General features: G+C 44.4%; 3 protein-coding genes across 5 annotated transcripts in view; 1 reads left to right on the top strand and 2 right to left on the bottom strand.

Moving 5' to 3' along the window:
* Positions 1 to 16,499, top strand: part of LOC129763019 (inhibin beta chain-like) — a 108,406-nt gene that overhangs the window by 86,522 nt on the left and 5,385 nt on the right. The gene's annotated exons all lie outside the window — the stretch shown is intronic.
* On the bottom strand, positions 6,582 to 10,910 carry LOC129761340 (uncharacterized). The gene has a single exon (XM_055759058.1). It carries the CDS (start codon positions 10,908 to 10,910, stop codon positions 6,582 to 6,584), a length of 4,329 nt encoding a protein of 1,442 aa, XP_055615033.1.
* On the bottom strand, positions 10,938 to 11,753 carry LOC129761339 (uncharacterized). Its single transcript, XM_055759057.1, has one exon. It carries the CDS (start codon positions 11,751 to 11,753, stop codon positions 10,938 to 10,940), a length of 816 nt encoding a protein of 271 aa, XP_055615032.1.

Below are 16,499 nucleotides of genomic sequence, written 5' to 3'. Positions count from 1 at the left end.
GGCTTCCAGTATCGAGGAAAATGTGGAAATATCTAATCGTTACTGAAAATAATCTGCCAGTTCCTCTGGAAATTTAAAATTACATTCATGTGAAAGAGTTTATTTGAATGTTTTCTATCCATGTAACACTGTGACCAAATACATTTGGTTTTGTGATTTTTCAATCAATCGCAATTAACAGGATAGCTTCTGAAGATTATTCTTCCCCATCAGTAGGATATTTCCGTATCCAGTATTGTATGCGCCCGCAATCGATTATTGCTCAGTCGCCTAAAGTTCCGAGCTCAGAGAGTTCATTCCCCTCTAGTTTGCCTTCCAAATTGCCATCGTAAACCACGCCTTCTCTCGATTCAATCACGCACAAAAAGCATACTTAAGCGATATTCTGGTGGCGAGACGCATTCATTTTTCGTGAGGACATCGACAAGACAATATCGTTGCTGAGGGTGCTGGACGGCGAAGGATCGAGATCTGCCCTGAAACGCAAGCAGTTTGTTTGAAACTGTGAGGGAGCACAGAGAAGCCGATCCTTCAGGAGAAGAGAAGGTGACCATCGAAGCAGCCGCTACACACACACATACACGCACGGAATTCTTTCCGTTTGGATGCCATTCAGCATCGAGAAAGATCCGGAAAATAATCGGCCAGTTCCTCTGGGAATTTAAAAATACATTCATGTGAAAGAGTTTATTTGAATGTTTTCTATCCATGTAACACTGTGACCAAATATGTTTCAATCAAGTGCTATTAACAGATGGTTATCGAGTTAGCATAAACCACTGGTGGGCTTCCAGTATCGAGGAAAATGTGGAAATATCTAATCGTTACTGAAAATAATCTGCCAGTTCGTCTAGGAATTTAAAAATATATTCACGTGAAAGAGTTTATTTTAATGTTTTCTATCCATGTAACACTGTGACCAAATATTTTTCAATCAAGTGCTATTAACAAGTGGTTTTACCCCTCCTTTTCGTCCTTCGCGAGCTATCGGTTCCCTTCCTACTAACATTAGAATAAGTTAAATTGTGAATACATATTAGATGTAAGGATAGTTTTAAGAATTGAGTGTGAAGTGTGAGTGTGAATGAGAATGTGAATGTAAATGCGAGTGTGAGTGTGAACATTGCTACAATATCCTTACATCCCATCCTTTTCCCAATCAAAGTGTGTCACCCTTCTAAACTCGAGTCGACCGCGAGTAATCGGTTTCCTATTTTATTAACCATAGAATTAAGGAAACATGTTAATATTTTATAGTAAAAATATATTTAAGAGCGTGGCTCCTTTAAACCTATGTAACTGAGCCTGTAAAAATAAGCGGATTAATATAAAAAAAAGCAAGTGGTTATCGAGTTAGTATTAACCACTGGTGGGTTTCCAGTATCGAGGAAAATGTGGAAATATCTAATCATTGCTGGAAAATAATCTACCAGTTCCCCTTGGAATTGAAAATTACATTCAAGCGAAAGAGTTTATTTTAATGTTTTCTATCCATAAAATATCCATATAATACATTTGGGTTTGTGATTTGTCAATCAAGTGCAGTTTAGCAGGAAAGTTTCTGAAGATTATTCTTCAGAACAAGATTTTTCGTATCCTATATTGGATGCATAAAACCTTGTGCGACGATAGTCCTACGATAGTCCTACGTCACCCTTGCGGTTGTACCATAGATATAACCCACTTCCTGTTTTTCAACTTGAAAATACGATTTTGTTAGACCAAGAGACAAATGTCAAAAATCAAATATAGCTGTATGTTGGAAGAAACAATCCAAATCGGAATCGGCGATCTTCCATGAATCGACATTGTGATGATCATATGTTTTTTTTCTGTTTATCCTAATATTATTGAACTCATTACAAATCGTTTCGCACAACATTTTCCGCTATGACACTCCCATCCACCTTATTGAACAACACTTTCACTTTTCAACTTATACAATAATACGGTTCGAACGACCTCATCGAACTGGCTGGGATTGTGTAAACTATACTAATTGTTTCATAGTTCTCGGTAGATAAGCAAGTTCGTGACTTTCTACGCTGTGTAGAATTACTTTGGCGATTATGTGAGACTTCGACCTACTCAATACCGGTTAACGGTGTCTAGCGAATTTGTACATATTTACACGAAGACCTGGATCATGTCAACCTGATAGATCCAGTGTTGCATTATTTATTTATTTATTTATTTATTTACTAGTCTTCGAAATTGATCGTACAGACAGGTTAGCTTATTCTATTTTTAAATACGTTCTTGGAAACGGTAAAATCAAAATTACTAAACACTTCGTTAAAACGGCAACAACATACATCAAACGGGTTGTTCTGTCCAAAGATAGTACGATGCATTGGTAGGCGGAGGAAAGCTGCACGCCGCGTTGTTCTGGCCGGAATATTGATGTTAATGTTTCCCAACAGTATCGAGCAGTCCACGTTGTCGTTGAAGATATCGAAAACAAATAGCCGCTGCAATAGAATCCGTCTACTCGCCAAGCTCTGAAGTTGTATCAGAGTACAACGTTGCTCGTACGGTGGCAGCCGAACAGAATCATTCCACGGTAGCAAGCGAAGCGCATATCGAAGAAAGTTTCGTTGAATTCGCTCAATTCGGTTCACCTGAACGGCATGATATGGCGCCCACACGAGCACACCATATTCAAGTACACTGCGTACCAGCGCGCAAAAGAGTGTCTTCAGGCAATATACATCTTTAAACTGCTGCGTGTTCCGTTTTACGAAGCCAAGCATCGAATATGCTTTGGCTGTTGTGGCTGCTATGTGCTGAGCAAAATTCAGCCTACTATCGAGTAGCACACCGAGGTCCTTGACAGTGCTGACTCTGACGATGCTCGTTGTGGACATTCTGTAGTCAAAGACCGTTTGATTTCTTGTCCGACAGAATGATTATGGTTCAATTTTTTTAATTCTTCATCTGCCCCTTGGGCTGGTTCGTCTCTGTATTAACAGCCTATATTAATACCGTAAGGCAGTGGTTTTCAGATTTTTTTTATGGCAGAGCACTTTTTATAGCAAAAACATTTTTTAACCAATTAAACAAATTCTATTTGCATTGAAATAACCCGACTGAGAACAACTCTATTTCAATTGCGTGTCGCAGTTACACGACATCTGACCCGCAGTTAACAAAATCAATTACTATATGCCCTGTGAAATTGAATTAAATAATGTTTATTTCAAGGTGGGTTTCCAAGTGGGAGCATTTGCTATAACTTTGCGGAGCAAAAATTCCCCGCGGAGCCCCATTTGAAAACCCCTGCCGTAAGGTGATATAACATAAAGTGATATAAAATATATCACACTTATTTTGACGTAGGACTACGTCTAACCGGAAGATATAGGGGGTGAAATGGAAATCTAGGCACTGAACAAGTAAGAAAAAATGCAAGATTTGGAACGCTTATAACTCTAGCATTTCTCGATAGATCGCAAAGGTTTTTGCATCAATTGATAGGAAATATATCTACGCATCTATCATAACGAATAACATTTCATTTTTCTTGAGATAAATAATTGAATAATTGTGAAATATCAAGCATTGTCAAAATGCACTATGTGCCCATTTTTGATTGGTCCATTTTGTGCTCCTCTAATCGTACCGACCAAAACGGGCAACCAGAGCAGCAGCGAAATAGAATGAAGCACGATTGGAAAGGAAAAAGAAAAAAATGAACGAAACATTGGTCGCAGTCTCACACATGCGTAATTCTCGAGCCAGCCAGTCAGCTTAAAAATCCCCGCTCCGCTGCCGTAACGATCATTCTCATTCAAACCGTACACCACATCGGTTCGCATCACAACACATCAACAAACCAACCCAAGCAGCCATTTTTTTTTTTATCCAAAATATATATTTTATTAAGGCTCATATGGCGTCAGCCTAACGGGGCCGGGAGTTCAATAGTTTGACAATGTTTGCTTAGACTATGTTAGTAATATGTAACCGATTACTCGCGGTTGACTCGAGGTTAGTATTACAAGTGTTCTCATAATTGGTATGTCGCAGTCTTCGATGCTCTGTACGTGTCCCGACACGGGATACTTCCTATTGGGATGCAGCTGACCATTAATCAGCAACGCCCCCCTAGTCTGTACCACATATCTAGCGTGGTGCGTCTTTCTCGACTCGAGGAATCCAGGATAGAATGGTCACTAGCCGGCGCAATCATCAGCTCGTGTAAAGTTGTCATGAGCGGTACAACCCTTGACTCTTGTTGAATAATCAGTGGACTGCACAACCTTCGGCCCGTGCATCTGTAAAGAGTGTGTGTATGTATTGCCGCGACTAAGTAAAAGTTTATCGATCGGATAGGAGGGATATGAAACGGGGACACAACGAAGGAAACATCATTAAACGTTGACATCGGCGTTTCTGAGGAACAGGTATAGATGAAGCAGAAGATCAGGATCCCGGCTACCTAAGATGTCCCGGACGGGGATATCCGATTGTCTGCCTTGTGCTCTCAGTGCTCTAGAGAGCTGAGAGCGAGCAGCATGGAACCGGATACACGACCAGACAACATGCTCGATGTCGTGGTAGCCTTCGCCACAATCACAAAGATTGTTTGCTGCGAGCCCAATGCAATAGAGATGCGCGTTTAGGTTGTAGTGATTACACATAAGCCGAGATATCACGCGAATGAAATCACGACCTACATTCAATCCCTTGAACCATGCACTCGTCGAGACCTTAGGGATAATCGTGTGTAACCAACGACCGAACTCATCACCACTCCACATACGCTGCCAACTTACGAGCGTATACTGACGAGGAATGTGGAAAAATTCATTATAAGCAATTTGCCTTTCAAAAAGTGTGCCTTCTAAAGCGCCCACCTTAGCTAGCGAGTCCGCTTTCTCATTCCCCGGAATCGAGCAATGAGAGGGAACCCATGCTAACCCAAGCAGCCATGTCTGGACATGGTAAAGGAGGAAAAGTAAAGGGAAAGGCAAAATCCCGCTCGAACCGTGTTGATCTGGAGTTCCCCGCAAGGGTAGCTAGGACGAGCGCGTTAGTACCAGTGCACCAGTCCACCTAGCCGGCGTTATATAGTTTCGACCGCCGAAGTGATCGAGTTAGCTGGCAAAGCTGCTCGCGACGATAAGAAAACCCGCATTCGGAACAGAACACATTCGGTTCGGTGGACATCATGACAACAACAGACAGTTGCAACGAGTGGCGAGTGGCAAACGCAATCGCAAAACGGCAGCTGGTAGCAGAAGAAAAAAGTTTGATCTTTATACAAACTGCTTTGGTGGCAAATCCAGAACAAGGCGGCATCGAGGGCGTTCGAAATGGCTTTTTTCAAAACCACGAGTACTAAGTTTTCTAAATTGGAACCATTCCATAAAGCAAGGCGCTTTTCAGGGCCATTAAACCTTTCAAGAAAGAGTTTAGGAAATACAGTTCAATGCTTTCTAAAACATTATCCAAAATAATAATAAAACACAAATTGATTTTTTCATAATTTGTTTGCCAGGATATGATGAGTATGTGAATTTGGCAGTTGTTCTGAGCTTATTGATAGTTGGGGACTTTCCTGATTATACAATTTTCATCAATTCTTAAATTGTTTCCAGATTGAAAGTACAGTAATTTACAATTAGTTCGACATTTAGCTAATTGGACGGACATGTAATGCGACTAATTTAGTTGGACATTTTTGTAAACATAGAGATCCAAATTATGACCCCACATTGAAAGTCGACACTGTAGCACTGTCATCGCAAATGTTCAATTACAGGTTAAAATCGCCTCCAATGCGACACTGAGTGGTGCTTCGGCACGTCGCATTGAATGTAATTTACTGTACAACATGTCACAAAGTTGGATAGGAAGAAATTTTCCAACTGTGAAAGCTGTGGCGAGTGGCAACAAATCGCTAAACAGGAAGGTTTAGCCGAACAAAATGGGGATATCGAGTGATAACAAAACAATAAACTCTTTAGATTGAAGATAATTTTGTGATCCTGAAAAGGACCCTTTTTAGCCTGCATGTGAATCCAACGAGCGAACAAATCGTAATGAATGTATTTTTTTGCCATCGCTCCCTTTTAACGCTCATTCGTTCGTCTCGTTGGACTCGCCCCTCTGGCTGAGTCTGCCGATTTGTCTCTATCCTGTGAGTGTGTACCGCTAGAGTATAAAACACGCGGACCCCAAATAAATATCTTGTTCGGACCCGTCTTAGATTGTGGTCATCGGGTCGGGGCTCACCTGACCTATTTCCCTTTCTTCAAGAGATGAATCCAAAACGCACAAACTTTATTTCTTCAACTTCGATTACTATATTATCGCGACGGAGATCTATGGCGGCCGACGTGGTTGGCGATATAATTGTGACTGACTTATTGTATGTTGATTCTATTGGTTAAAAGCTCGCTACACAAAGTAGCTTTTACGGGGGGTACTCGGAAGGAGTATTACTAGAATCGCGCGCTGCAAGTGATGCGCGTGAACATGCCGGCCACCTAAATCCGCAAAAGGATTTACTACATCTACATAATATCATTCAAATTAACTTCCTGTCGCGCCCTTCTTGGACACCATGTTGCACTTCATTGCTGGGGGTAGGCGACGTCACGACCCTCGGAGTTCGACTTGGTGACAATGATTGCCCACTCGAGTCCTTCTCGAAAGGCAGCAGGCAAACACGAGTGGACGGCCTCTTGTATATCCCTTGCGATGTCCTCAGGGTAACTACTCTGGTCACTCCATCCGGGCCAGGGTAGACTTCCGTGATACGACCGAGAGGCCAAGAGATCGGTGCCTTGTCGTCCTCCTTTAGGATGACCATTTGTCCGACCTTCAGCTCGATCGGTGGGGCAGCACGCTGGTTGACGTAGTTGTGAGATGTATTCCCTTCGCAAACGCTTCCAGTGCTGCTGGACGAGCTGTTGCAGCTGCCGATAGTGTTCAAGCCTATTTGTTGGAACATCTGTGTAATCCGGATCTGGAATCGTCAGCAGCGAAGATCCGGTGAGAAAATGACCCGGAGTCAGAACATCCAGTTCGTGCGGGTCCTCGGAGAGGGGTGTCAGTGGGCGAGAGTTCATTGCCGCTTCAACCTGAACAAGAACGGTGGTCATGTCCTCGAAAGATAGCCGACGTTGTCCAAGAAGTTTCACCAATGATGACTTAGCGGATTTGACAGCGGCTTCCCAAAGACCACCGAAGTTTGGAGCTCTCGGTGGAATGAATTTCCACACGATTCCATTCCGAGCGGCTTCGTTGCTTATGGTTGTTGCACTTGCGGAATCGTTGAGAAGTTCGTAGAGCGCTCGGAGTTCGTTGTTAGCCCCCTTGAAGTTGAGGCCGTTGTCCGAGTGGATATCGGCAGGAACCCCTCGTTTTCCAACGAAACGACGCAGTGCGGCGATGAATTTGGCTGACGACAAATCGCCCACTAGCTCCAAGTGAACTACTTTGGTGCAGAAGCACACGAAAACAGCGATGTAGGCCTTCTGCGCTGCAGCTTTCCGGTGAACGGGTTTGAGGTAGATTGGACCACAGTAATCTACCCCAGTAGTGGAAAAAGGTCGAGCTGGAAGGGTTCGAGGACGAGGAAGCTGTCCGGGAGGTTGGGTTACTGAGGCAGGGTTGCTTCGGAAACAACGTATACAATTCCGGTAAATATAGTTTGCCAGAGACATGCCATTCAGGGGCCAATATTCCTGGCGGACTTGTGCGAGCGTCATTCGTGGGCCACCGTGTTTCAACGGTGAGCGGACGGGGACGACACGATGATTGGATAGCTCCTTAATTTCTGTGGCGAACGCGTTCTGCTGCACCTGACGGACCATAGCTTGTTTTGCGACTTGCAGCTCTGCGACACTGATGTGTTGGGTGTCGGGAATTTCCTTGTGACGACGTTGGCATTTCCGTGCGAAGCGAAAGCAGAGAGCTGTTACCCGAAGCAACTTCGAGTACGAGGAGATACGGTCCAGTAGTGGATGTGGTTCCAGAAGTGTTAGGGTGGTGAAAACGATCCGCTTCCGTTCTAATTGGTCTTCCGGCGGATCCTCAAACCGTGTGGGATTGTTCCAGAGTTGGTCCGGCAGCGACAACCAGGCAGGACCGTGAAACCAGTGTTGAAGGCTGACAAAGTCCTTCGGCAAGACTCCTCGTGACACGAGATCGGCAGGGTTCTCCGTCCCCTTGACGTGATTCCATCGATGTCCTTTCGTCCATTCCTGGATCTGTGAGACACGGTTCGCAACGTACGTCGGCCAGACATAGGATGGTGATCGCAACCAGCAAAGGACGACAGTCGAGTCGGACCAAAACCATGCTTCCGTTTCTTCCATCTTTAGCGCATGTCGAACCTTTTGGTAGAGTTTGGCTGCCAGCAACGCTCCGCAAAGTTCCAACCTTGCGACGCTGACCCTTTTCAGCGGCGCGGGACGTGATTTCGACGACAACAACTCCACCTTGATTTGCCCCGTTTGGCTAATCGTCCGAGCATAAACACACGCGCCATATGCCGCCTCCGATGCATCCGAGAAAATGTGAAATTGCACCAGATGTGGCTGTGAACAGAAAGCGAAGCGATTCACCCTCACTTCAGAGAGGAATGGAAGTTGTTCGTAGAACTGTGTCCACCGTTCCGCCAGTTCTTGTGATAGTGGCTCATCCCAGTCTTGTGTGGCCACCCAGAGCTGTTGCATTCGAATCTTGGCCCACGCTATAACTGGACCTATGAGACCGAGTGGGTCGAAAAGTCGTGCAATGACCGAATACACCTGCCGCCTAGTCCAGCAACCGATTATGCTGGAAGTCGATACGTCGATGCCAAGTACATCCGGCCCCGGTTCCCAAGTGACCCCTAGCGTCTTCACCTGCTCTTCTTTGTTGAACGTCAACGTTGTTTGCGTTCCCAAGTCCTCTGCAGACACTCCTTCCAGCACGCCTTTCATACTGGAATTCCATTTGCGCAACCGAAAACCACCTTTTGGTAACAGCTGCTCAAGCTCCTGCCTCAACAAAATTGCTTCTTCCTCAGAATCAGCACCACCGATGTAATCGTCTACATAGAAATCATTCACGAGCGCTGCTTTCGCTCGTGCAAACACAGCACCTTCGTCTTCCGCCAACTGATGAAGTGATCTAGTGGCGAGAAAAGAAGACGGTGCCAAACCAAATGTTGCCCGCTGTAGTTCGTACGTCCTGATCGGACCGGATGGGGAGAAGCGCCACAGAATGCGCTGGAATTGACAGTCGTCCGAATGTACCTTCACCTGTAGGTACATCTTCTCGATGTCCGCGACTAACGCCACCTTGTGCTTGCGGAAACGCAGGATCAGATCGATTAGTTGATCCTGGATAACTGGTCCCGTCATCAGTCCGTCGTTGAGGGAATAATTATTGGTCGTCTTGGCTGATCCATCGAACACCGGCCGAATCTTTGTAGTCGTGCTCGACTCCTTGACGACCGGATGGTGTGGTAAGTAACACACGAGCAGCTCTTTGGACCTTTCCTCCGCCTCTTCGACTAATGCCATGTGCCCGTTGTTCAAATACTCTCGTATTGAGTCACTGTACCGCTCACGCAGTGCTTCATCCCGCTTGAAACGCCTCTCTAGCTGAACAAATCGCCGTAACGCCATTTCCCTTGAGTCTCCGATCATCTTGTCGAAGCCCACTCGTTTCGGAAGCCGAACCACATATCGTCCTTCAGTATCGCGTGAGAACATGACTCTGTAATGGTTTTCGCAATCGATCTCTTCCTGTGAGAACCGTGGAGCGTCCTGAATTTCATCGATCGTCCAAAACCGCTCGATCTTCTGCTCCAACGAGTTGCCAACTACCACATGACAACTAGGAATTGGATTCATTTGACCTAGGTTCACCTTTCCTGCTACAACCCAACCGAATACTGTGTTGACGAGCAATGGAAGCCCGTTGCCTATACGCTGGATTTGAACCCGGCCACCATTGAGCAGGAGGAACTCGTAGAAGTGTTCCAATCCGAGAAGAAGGTCGATCGTGCCACGTTTATTGAAGCCTGGGTCAGCCAACTGGAAGTCGGTTGGGAGATTCCAGTCTCCGATGAGGATAGTCGCTGATGGTTGGTCCTCAGTCACTTTCTTCATTACTAGGAATTCCATCGGTATGGAATAATCGCTAATTCGAGATGAAACCGTCGTCGTAACGGAGTGTGAAACTCGGAAAGTGGAACTGCCAATCCCAGAGATCGGTACGTTAACTCCCTTCCTATGTAACTTTAGAATCTGACACAGACGATCCGAGATAATATTCGCCTGTGACCCGCTATCCAGAAGCGCCCTAGCTAGATGTGAACGCCCATTGCAGTCCTTCACTGACACCAGAACCGTTGAAAGAAATACATGGAACTCTCGATGCTCTGTTGCGACGTTGGAAGCGAAAATAGTGGCCACCGAACTCTGCATCGTTTGTAATGAATCGTCTATGGAAACCACGTGTGTAGAATTGCTGGGTTGTGGCTGAGCCGTAGAAGGCGCCTGCGTCAGTGGACCAACAGTTGGAGTGGAAACCGACGCCCCTATTCCAGGATGTAGAAGAGAATGGTGTTTCTTACTACAAGTGCGGCAACGGAAACGCGATGTACAGTCACGGTTCAGATGACCTTGTCTCAAACAGTTGCTGCACAGCTTCTTAGAGTTGACTACTTGGAACCGTTTATCTAGTGTCATCCGCTCAAATACAGGACAGCTTGTGATATAATGTCGACCATTGCATTGCTGACACTGCATCGTAGGAGTATCAGTGGTTGCATGCACAGAAAACTTGGGTACTGATTTCTTGAAGCCGGAATTAGTAGCAGAGGAAGATGATTGTAAATTCTCCGAGCGACGATCGACTGCTACAGCATCCAGAATCCGTGTCTGTCCTTCGAGGAACTCCATAACGTCCGCGAAAACAGGATCATTTTTCTAGACCGCACGCTCCTCCCAGTCTTTGAGCGACTCATCATCAAGCTTCGACACCAACAGCTGCATCAACATCGCTCCCCAGTCCGAAGTATTCTCTCCCAGTTGATCAAGAATCTTCGTATGTCGATCGAAACATTCAATCAAATCGTGAATACCATTTGCCGACATCCTTTTCACCTTCGGGTACTGCAAAAGCGCGTTGACATGGCGCTTCTTCTGGAGATATTTATTCGAATACCGTTTCACCAAAGCGGACCATGCGACCCCATAACTAGCTTCACTCATTTGAAAGGAATCTACCACCTTAAGTGCCTCACCCCTTAGAGACGCTCGCAAATGGTGGAATTTTTGGATCAGATTTAAATCCGTATTATCGTGGATAAGTGATCGAAAAGTGTCGAAGAATGGCAACCATTTGTCGTACTCCCCACTGAATTCTGGCAAGCTGATCTTGGGCAAGCGTATGCCAGAACATGAACCCACATTCTTATCTCTAGTGGGAGTAGTAGTAGTGGAAGAGGGGGTTGAGGGTGGTAGTTTGGATTTCAACCCTGCCTTTACCTTAAAATACAGCTCCTCGAACTCCGCTCGAACCTGCTCGTGCGTCTCCATGTTGGTTTCATCCTCCTCCATTTCCTCGATTTCACCTTGTACGCTTTCAAACTCGCTCCACTTCTCATCCAGTTTTCCTATCCGTGCTTGCAGTTGGTGGAAATCGGTGTCAGCGTTGTAATTTTCAACGACCTTTTCGGTTCGGTGTATAAATCCGATGACGGACTCCCGGAGTTGCAGCTTCGCCTTTGCCTTCTTCCCCATGATGCCGATGTTGATGGAAGTCGGTCGAAGAACAACAACTGCGAAACAAGGAAACACGAGCAAGCACCCACGGAATAAAATGTATGATGATTGGAAAGAGGCTCACCTGCGAGCCTATGAAAATAGGCCTTGTATATTTCCAAACCTCCTTACAGGAACAATAATCCAGAAGCGTTGCTCGACCAATGCTTTCCAGGTGTACGCGACACCGATGATGGGAGCCGATGAAGTCTCAATCACAGCGATATCTTGTGAATCAGCAATCCAGCAAACGCAGAGTAGTAAAATTCACGGTGCAACAATCAACCAGTCCTCTCGTGTTCGCGTGTAATTCGTTCAAGCAAGCTAGTACCAGATGGTATATCCACTGATCCAAATAATCATCTCAATCCGTCGTGAAACAAATCAAATCTCCAAGTCGCAGTAGTTTCCGTCGTATATAATCCCGCCGTACCCGAGTTGAAATGCGCAGCAGGAACCAAAAAAAAAGAAAGATCCGGTAGATCTACCAAAATCAGCATAAATTATTGGACAGGTACTCACCGTTTGAGCCTGTACAATAGGCCTTGTATGCTGATGTTATGTTCCAATTGCTAGTCCACTTCAATGACCGATGGTAAGGACCCTTATCCTATAGCTGACTGATTGTTCTTGTTCACAATAGAAAGCACAATAGCGACTGACGGAGATCAAAATGGCATATCCGATGACCCTTTGACCTCAGGAAAAATCCTGGTCACGGCACCAATGTTCGGACCCGTCTTAGATTGTGGTCATCGGGTCGGGGCTCACCTGACCTATTTCCCTTTGTTCAAGAGATGAATCCAAAACGCACAAACTTTATTTCTTCAACTTCGATTACTATATTATCGCGACGGAGATCTATGGCGGCCGACGTGGTTGGCGATATAATTGTGACTGACTTATTGTATGTTGATTCTATTGGTTAAAAGCTCGCTACACAAAGTAGCTTTTACGGGGGGTACTCGGAAGGAGTATTACTAGAATCACGCGCTGCAAGTGATGCGCGTGAACAATCTTATTTTCTTTCAAACCGTAAACCCGTGTGGTTGTACGGCATCGGCATCGTGGACGTAACAAAGGAGGACAAGTTAAGGGAAAGGCAAAGTCTCACTCGAACCGTGCAAGTCTCCAGTTCCCTGTTGATCGCATTCACTGATTGCTCCGCAAGGGTAACTAGGCCGAACGGATTGGTGCCGGAGCACCAGTATACCTAACAGCGATTATAGAGTTTCGGCCGTCGGAGTGCTCGAGTTGGCTTTCAAAGCTGTTCACAACAATCAGAAAACCCGCATCAAGAACAGAGCAGCTTCGGTTCGGCGCTCATCAAGGCAACAATTAGTTTCAGTGAGTGGCAAAGTGTTTCTCCGGCACGTCGCATTAAATGTAATTTACTGAACAACATGTCACAAGCTAAATGGGAAGAAATTTTCCAACTGTGAAAGCTGTGGCGAGTGGCAAACGCAATAGCTAAACAGGAAGGTTTAGCCGAACAAGATGGGAATATCGAGTGATAACAAAAACACAACACCAAAGGTTCTTTTCAGAACCCCCAACATTTTCATAAATAGTAAACAGTAAACTAATCCATTTTTCAGGTAGATAGGTAGGTATTCACGTAGGAGAAGAAAATAAAACAATATATTTAAAATATATATTTAACAAAAGCTGTCTCCTTTGTATAGTCCTACGTCACTCCGGTTATGTCCCCGACATTACCCACCCGTCTTTTTTCTCAGAATTACCCGAGTTACCCGCGTACGCAATCTTATTTTTACGTCCATATAAAGAGAAACGAAAACATGATTTCTGATGAAAAAAGTAGTTACCATATTAATGGATGGTTTATTGTTTACCCATCGTGAACTCAAACCAACAAACTTAGACAATTATCAGGTATGCTATAAAGGTCTTCGCGTTAGTATTAGTAAATAGCGTGCAAAATAGCGCGCACACACACTACACGCTATTTTATACGTGTGAGTAATTTTCGTGTACGATACAAAACAATCTAGCTCACCTGTAGCGTATGTGAAACCACGTTGAACTCAAACATCGATGCATGCATACATGATACATCGGAGAGAGAGTAACGAATTCGTTTTGGGGAAAGTCACTTCAAAATGCAATGAAGATAATTTGACTGGGAAGAATGAAATGATATAGTCGAGTCGGTAGAGGAAGATAGCGACTAAACGCCCGACTGACTGTTTAGTCGTTTTGGCGGAGAAACTGCGCGAAGAAGCCAAAAGTCATTTCCAACAGTTGACTACGACTATGTCGTAACCGTCCATTTTTTCCGAAGACTGTACTTGATGCACGTCTGTTCACCGCGAAAGTAGCCAAGAGAATTCCAAGCGTTTCATTTTCACTTATACTGCTCATCGATATTCGTTCCGAATAAAACGGGGAGCTCTCAAATATGATAATTTTTCAAAAGTATTAACTTTAAAACTTTTTGTGTACATATATTAGGCTGTCAAAAAAGTCCTGCGGTATTTCCGCGATGTGGTTGTAAGCGCGTAACGTATTTTTGCGCGCTATAATATAGTCCTTGACAGTGTTTTATTTGGTTAAGTCGTTCGTGAGTTATAGTGTCGCAAATATGGAGCAAAAAGAGAAAATCCGATATATTTTACAGTACTACTATAACAAAGGCAAAAATGCATCTCAAGCTGCCAATAAAATTTGTGCAGTTTATGGACCCGATACAGTTTCAATATCCTCCGCACAACGATGGTTTCAACGTTTTCGTTCTGGTGTAGAGGTCGTCGAAGATGCGCCACGCTCCGGAAGGCCTGTCGTCGAAAATTGCGACAAAATCGCTGAATTAGCCGAGAAAGACCGGCATAGTAGCAGCCGTAGCATCGGCCAAGAGCTGGGGATAAGTCATCAAACCGTTATTAACAATTTGAAGAAGCTTGGATTCACAAAGAAGCTCGATGAATGGGTGCCACACACGTTGACGCATAAAAACATCTTTGACCGTATCGACGCATGTGAATCGCTGCTGAATCGCAACAAAATCGACCCGTTTCTGAAGCGGATGGTGACTGGCGATGAAAAGTGGGTCACTTAAGACAACGTGAAGCACAAACGGTCGTGGTCGAAGCCCGCTGAAGCGGCTCAGACGGTGCCCAAGCCCTCATTAACGGCCAGGAAGGTTCTGCTGTGTGTTTTGTGGGATTGTCAAGGAATAATCTATTATGAGCTGCTTCCCTATGGCCAAACGCTCAATTCGGACCTGTACTACCAACACTGGACCGCTTGAAGGTAGCACTCATGAAGAAGAGGCCATCTTTGATAAACAGAGGCCGCATAGTCTTCCATCAGGACAACGCCAGGCCACACACTTCTTTGGTGACGCGCCAGAAGCTCCGGGAACTCGGATGGGAGGTTCTTTTGCATCCGCCGTATAGTCCGGACCTTGCACCACGTGACCACCTGTTTTTGTCCATGGCGAACGAGCTAGGTAGTCAGAAGTTAGCCACAAAAGAGGCCTGTGAAAATTGGCTATCCAAGTTTTTTGCCAATAAGGAAGCGAGCTTCTATAACAGGGGTATTATGAAGTTGGCATCTCGTTGGGAACAAGTCATCGAACAAAACGGCGCATATTTGACTTAAAACAGATGATTGTAACTAATTTTATGAACAAATGAAAATTCAAAAAAAATACCGCAGGACTTTTTTGACAGTCTAATAAATTTCAAAGTTTCTTTCACTTGTATATATTTTCATTTTTAACTTTTTTATCCTTCTTCTGTACACTAATTTATAATATTATACACAAATTTATCATCGAATCTAATTAGTATTTTAATAGGATCCCTTAGAAGCGTTCTTCTAAACAATGATGATTCGCCTAAGCAGGATTGTGTTTCAATGTCCAAAGTGATTTCAAGATTTCTATCAGCATTCTCACCCACTTCAATAGGTATTTATTTTGACATCGTGAACATTGCGAGTGTATTGAGAACCATTTCCGTTGATAACAACAACTTTTGCGTCATCTCTAGCAACAACCTTAAAACGCTCTTTGGAAAATATGTTTTACATTTTCTATGTTGTGTGATCCGTACAATTTCTTCTCTTTGAAAACTGTCGCACAAACTGGGAAAGGTTCTCTAGCAATTATTGTGTTGTGATTGTGTACGTACTATTGCAACACCGATCTCCAATTACGTCCATTTAATTTGGATGCCAATATTGCTTTAATAACTACCTGATTTTGTCTTTCTATCGATCCATAAGATTGTTGGCTAGGAGGAATTGCTTTGCGCACTTTGACACCCTTTTCTCCTCAAAATGTGATGAAGGATTCGCTCTGGAAAGGTGTCCACGTTGTCACTTTGAATATTGCGACTACCGACAAATAACGTAAATAAGTGTCGACAACCATCAAAAATTCTTCAGTTCCGAAGGATACCCCAAGGACCATACGGAAGTTCTCCACAAAATAGTGACAGAAGTCTAGCAAGCGTCGCACACGTTTCGCAAGTTATTATAACATTCTCAATTTCGGATGACCTTTCCAGGGCACCAAAATATTCACGCCAAATTCTTTTCATTGCCATTATTCCAACATGATCGCTATGAGCAGACTGCATTACTGTCTTACGAAGAGACTTCGGTAAGACTGTTCTGTTTTCTTTAAAAATTAGAAAATTGGCCTTGACCATGAACACTTTTCTTTTGGGCTTCAAATATACCCAATTCTCTTGGCCA

The sequence above is a fragment of the Toxorhynchites rutilus genome, chromosome 1, assembly GCF_029784135.1.
Source record: "Toxorhynchites rutilus septentrionalis strain SRP chromosome 1, ASM2978413v1, whole genome shotgun sequence".
NCBI lineage: Eukaryota > Metazoa > Arthropoda > Insecta > Diptera > Culicidae > Toxorhynchites > Toxorhynchites rutilus.
This window is presented reverse-complemented; position numbering and strand designations above follow the sequence as displayed.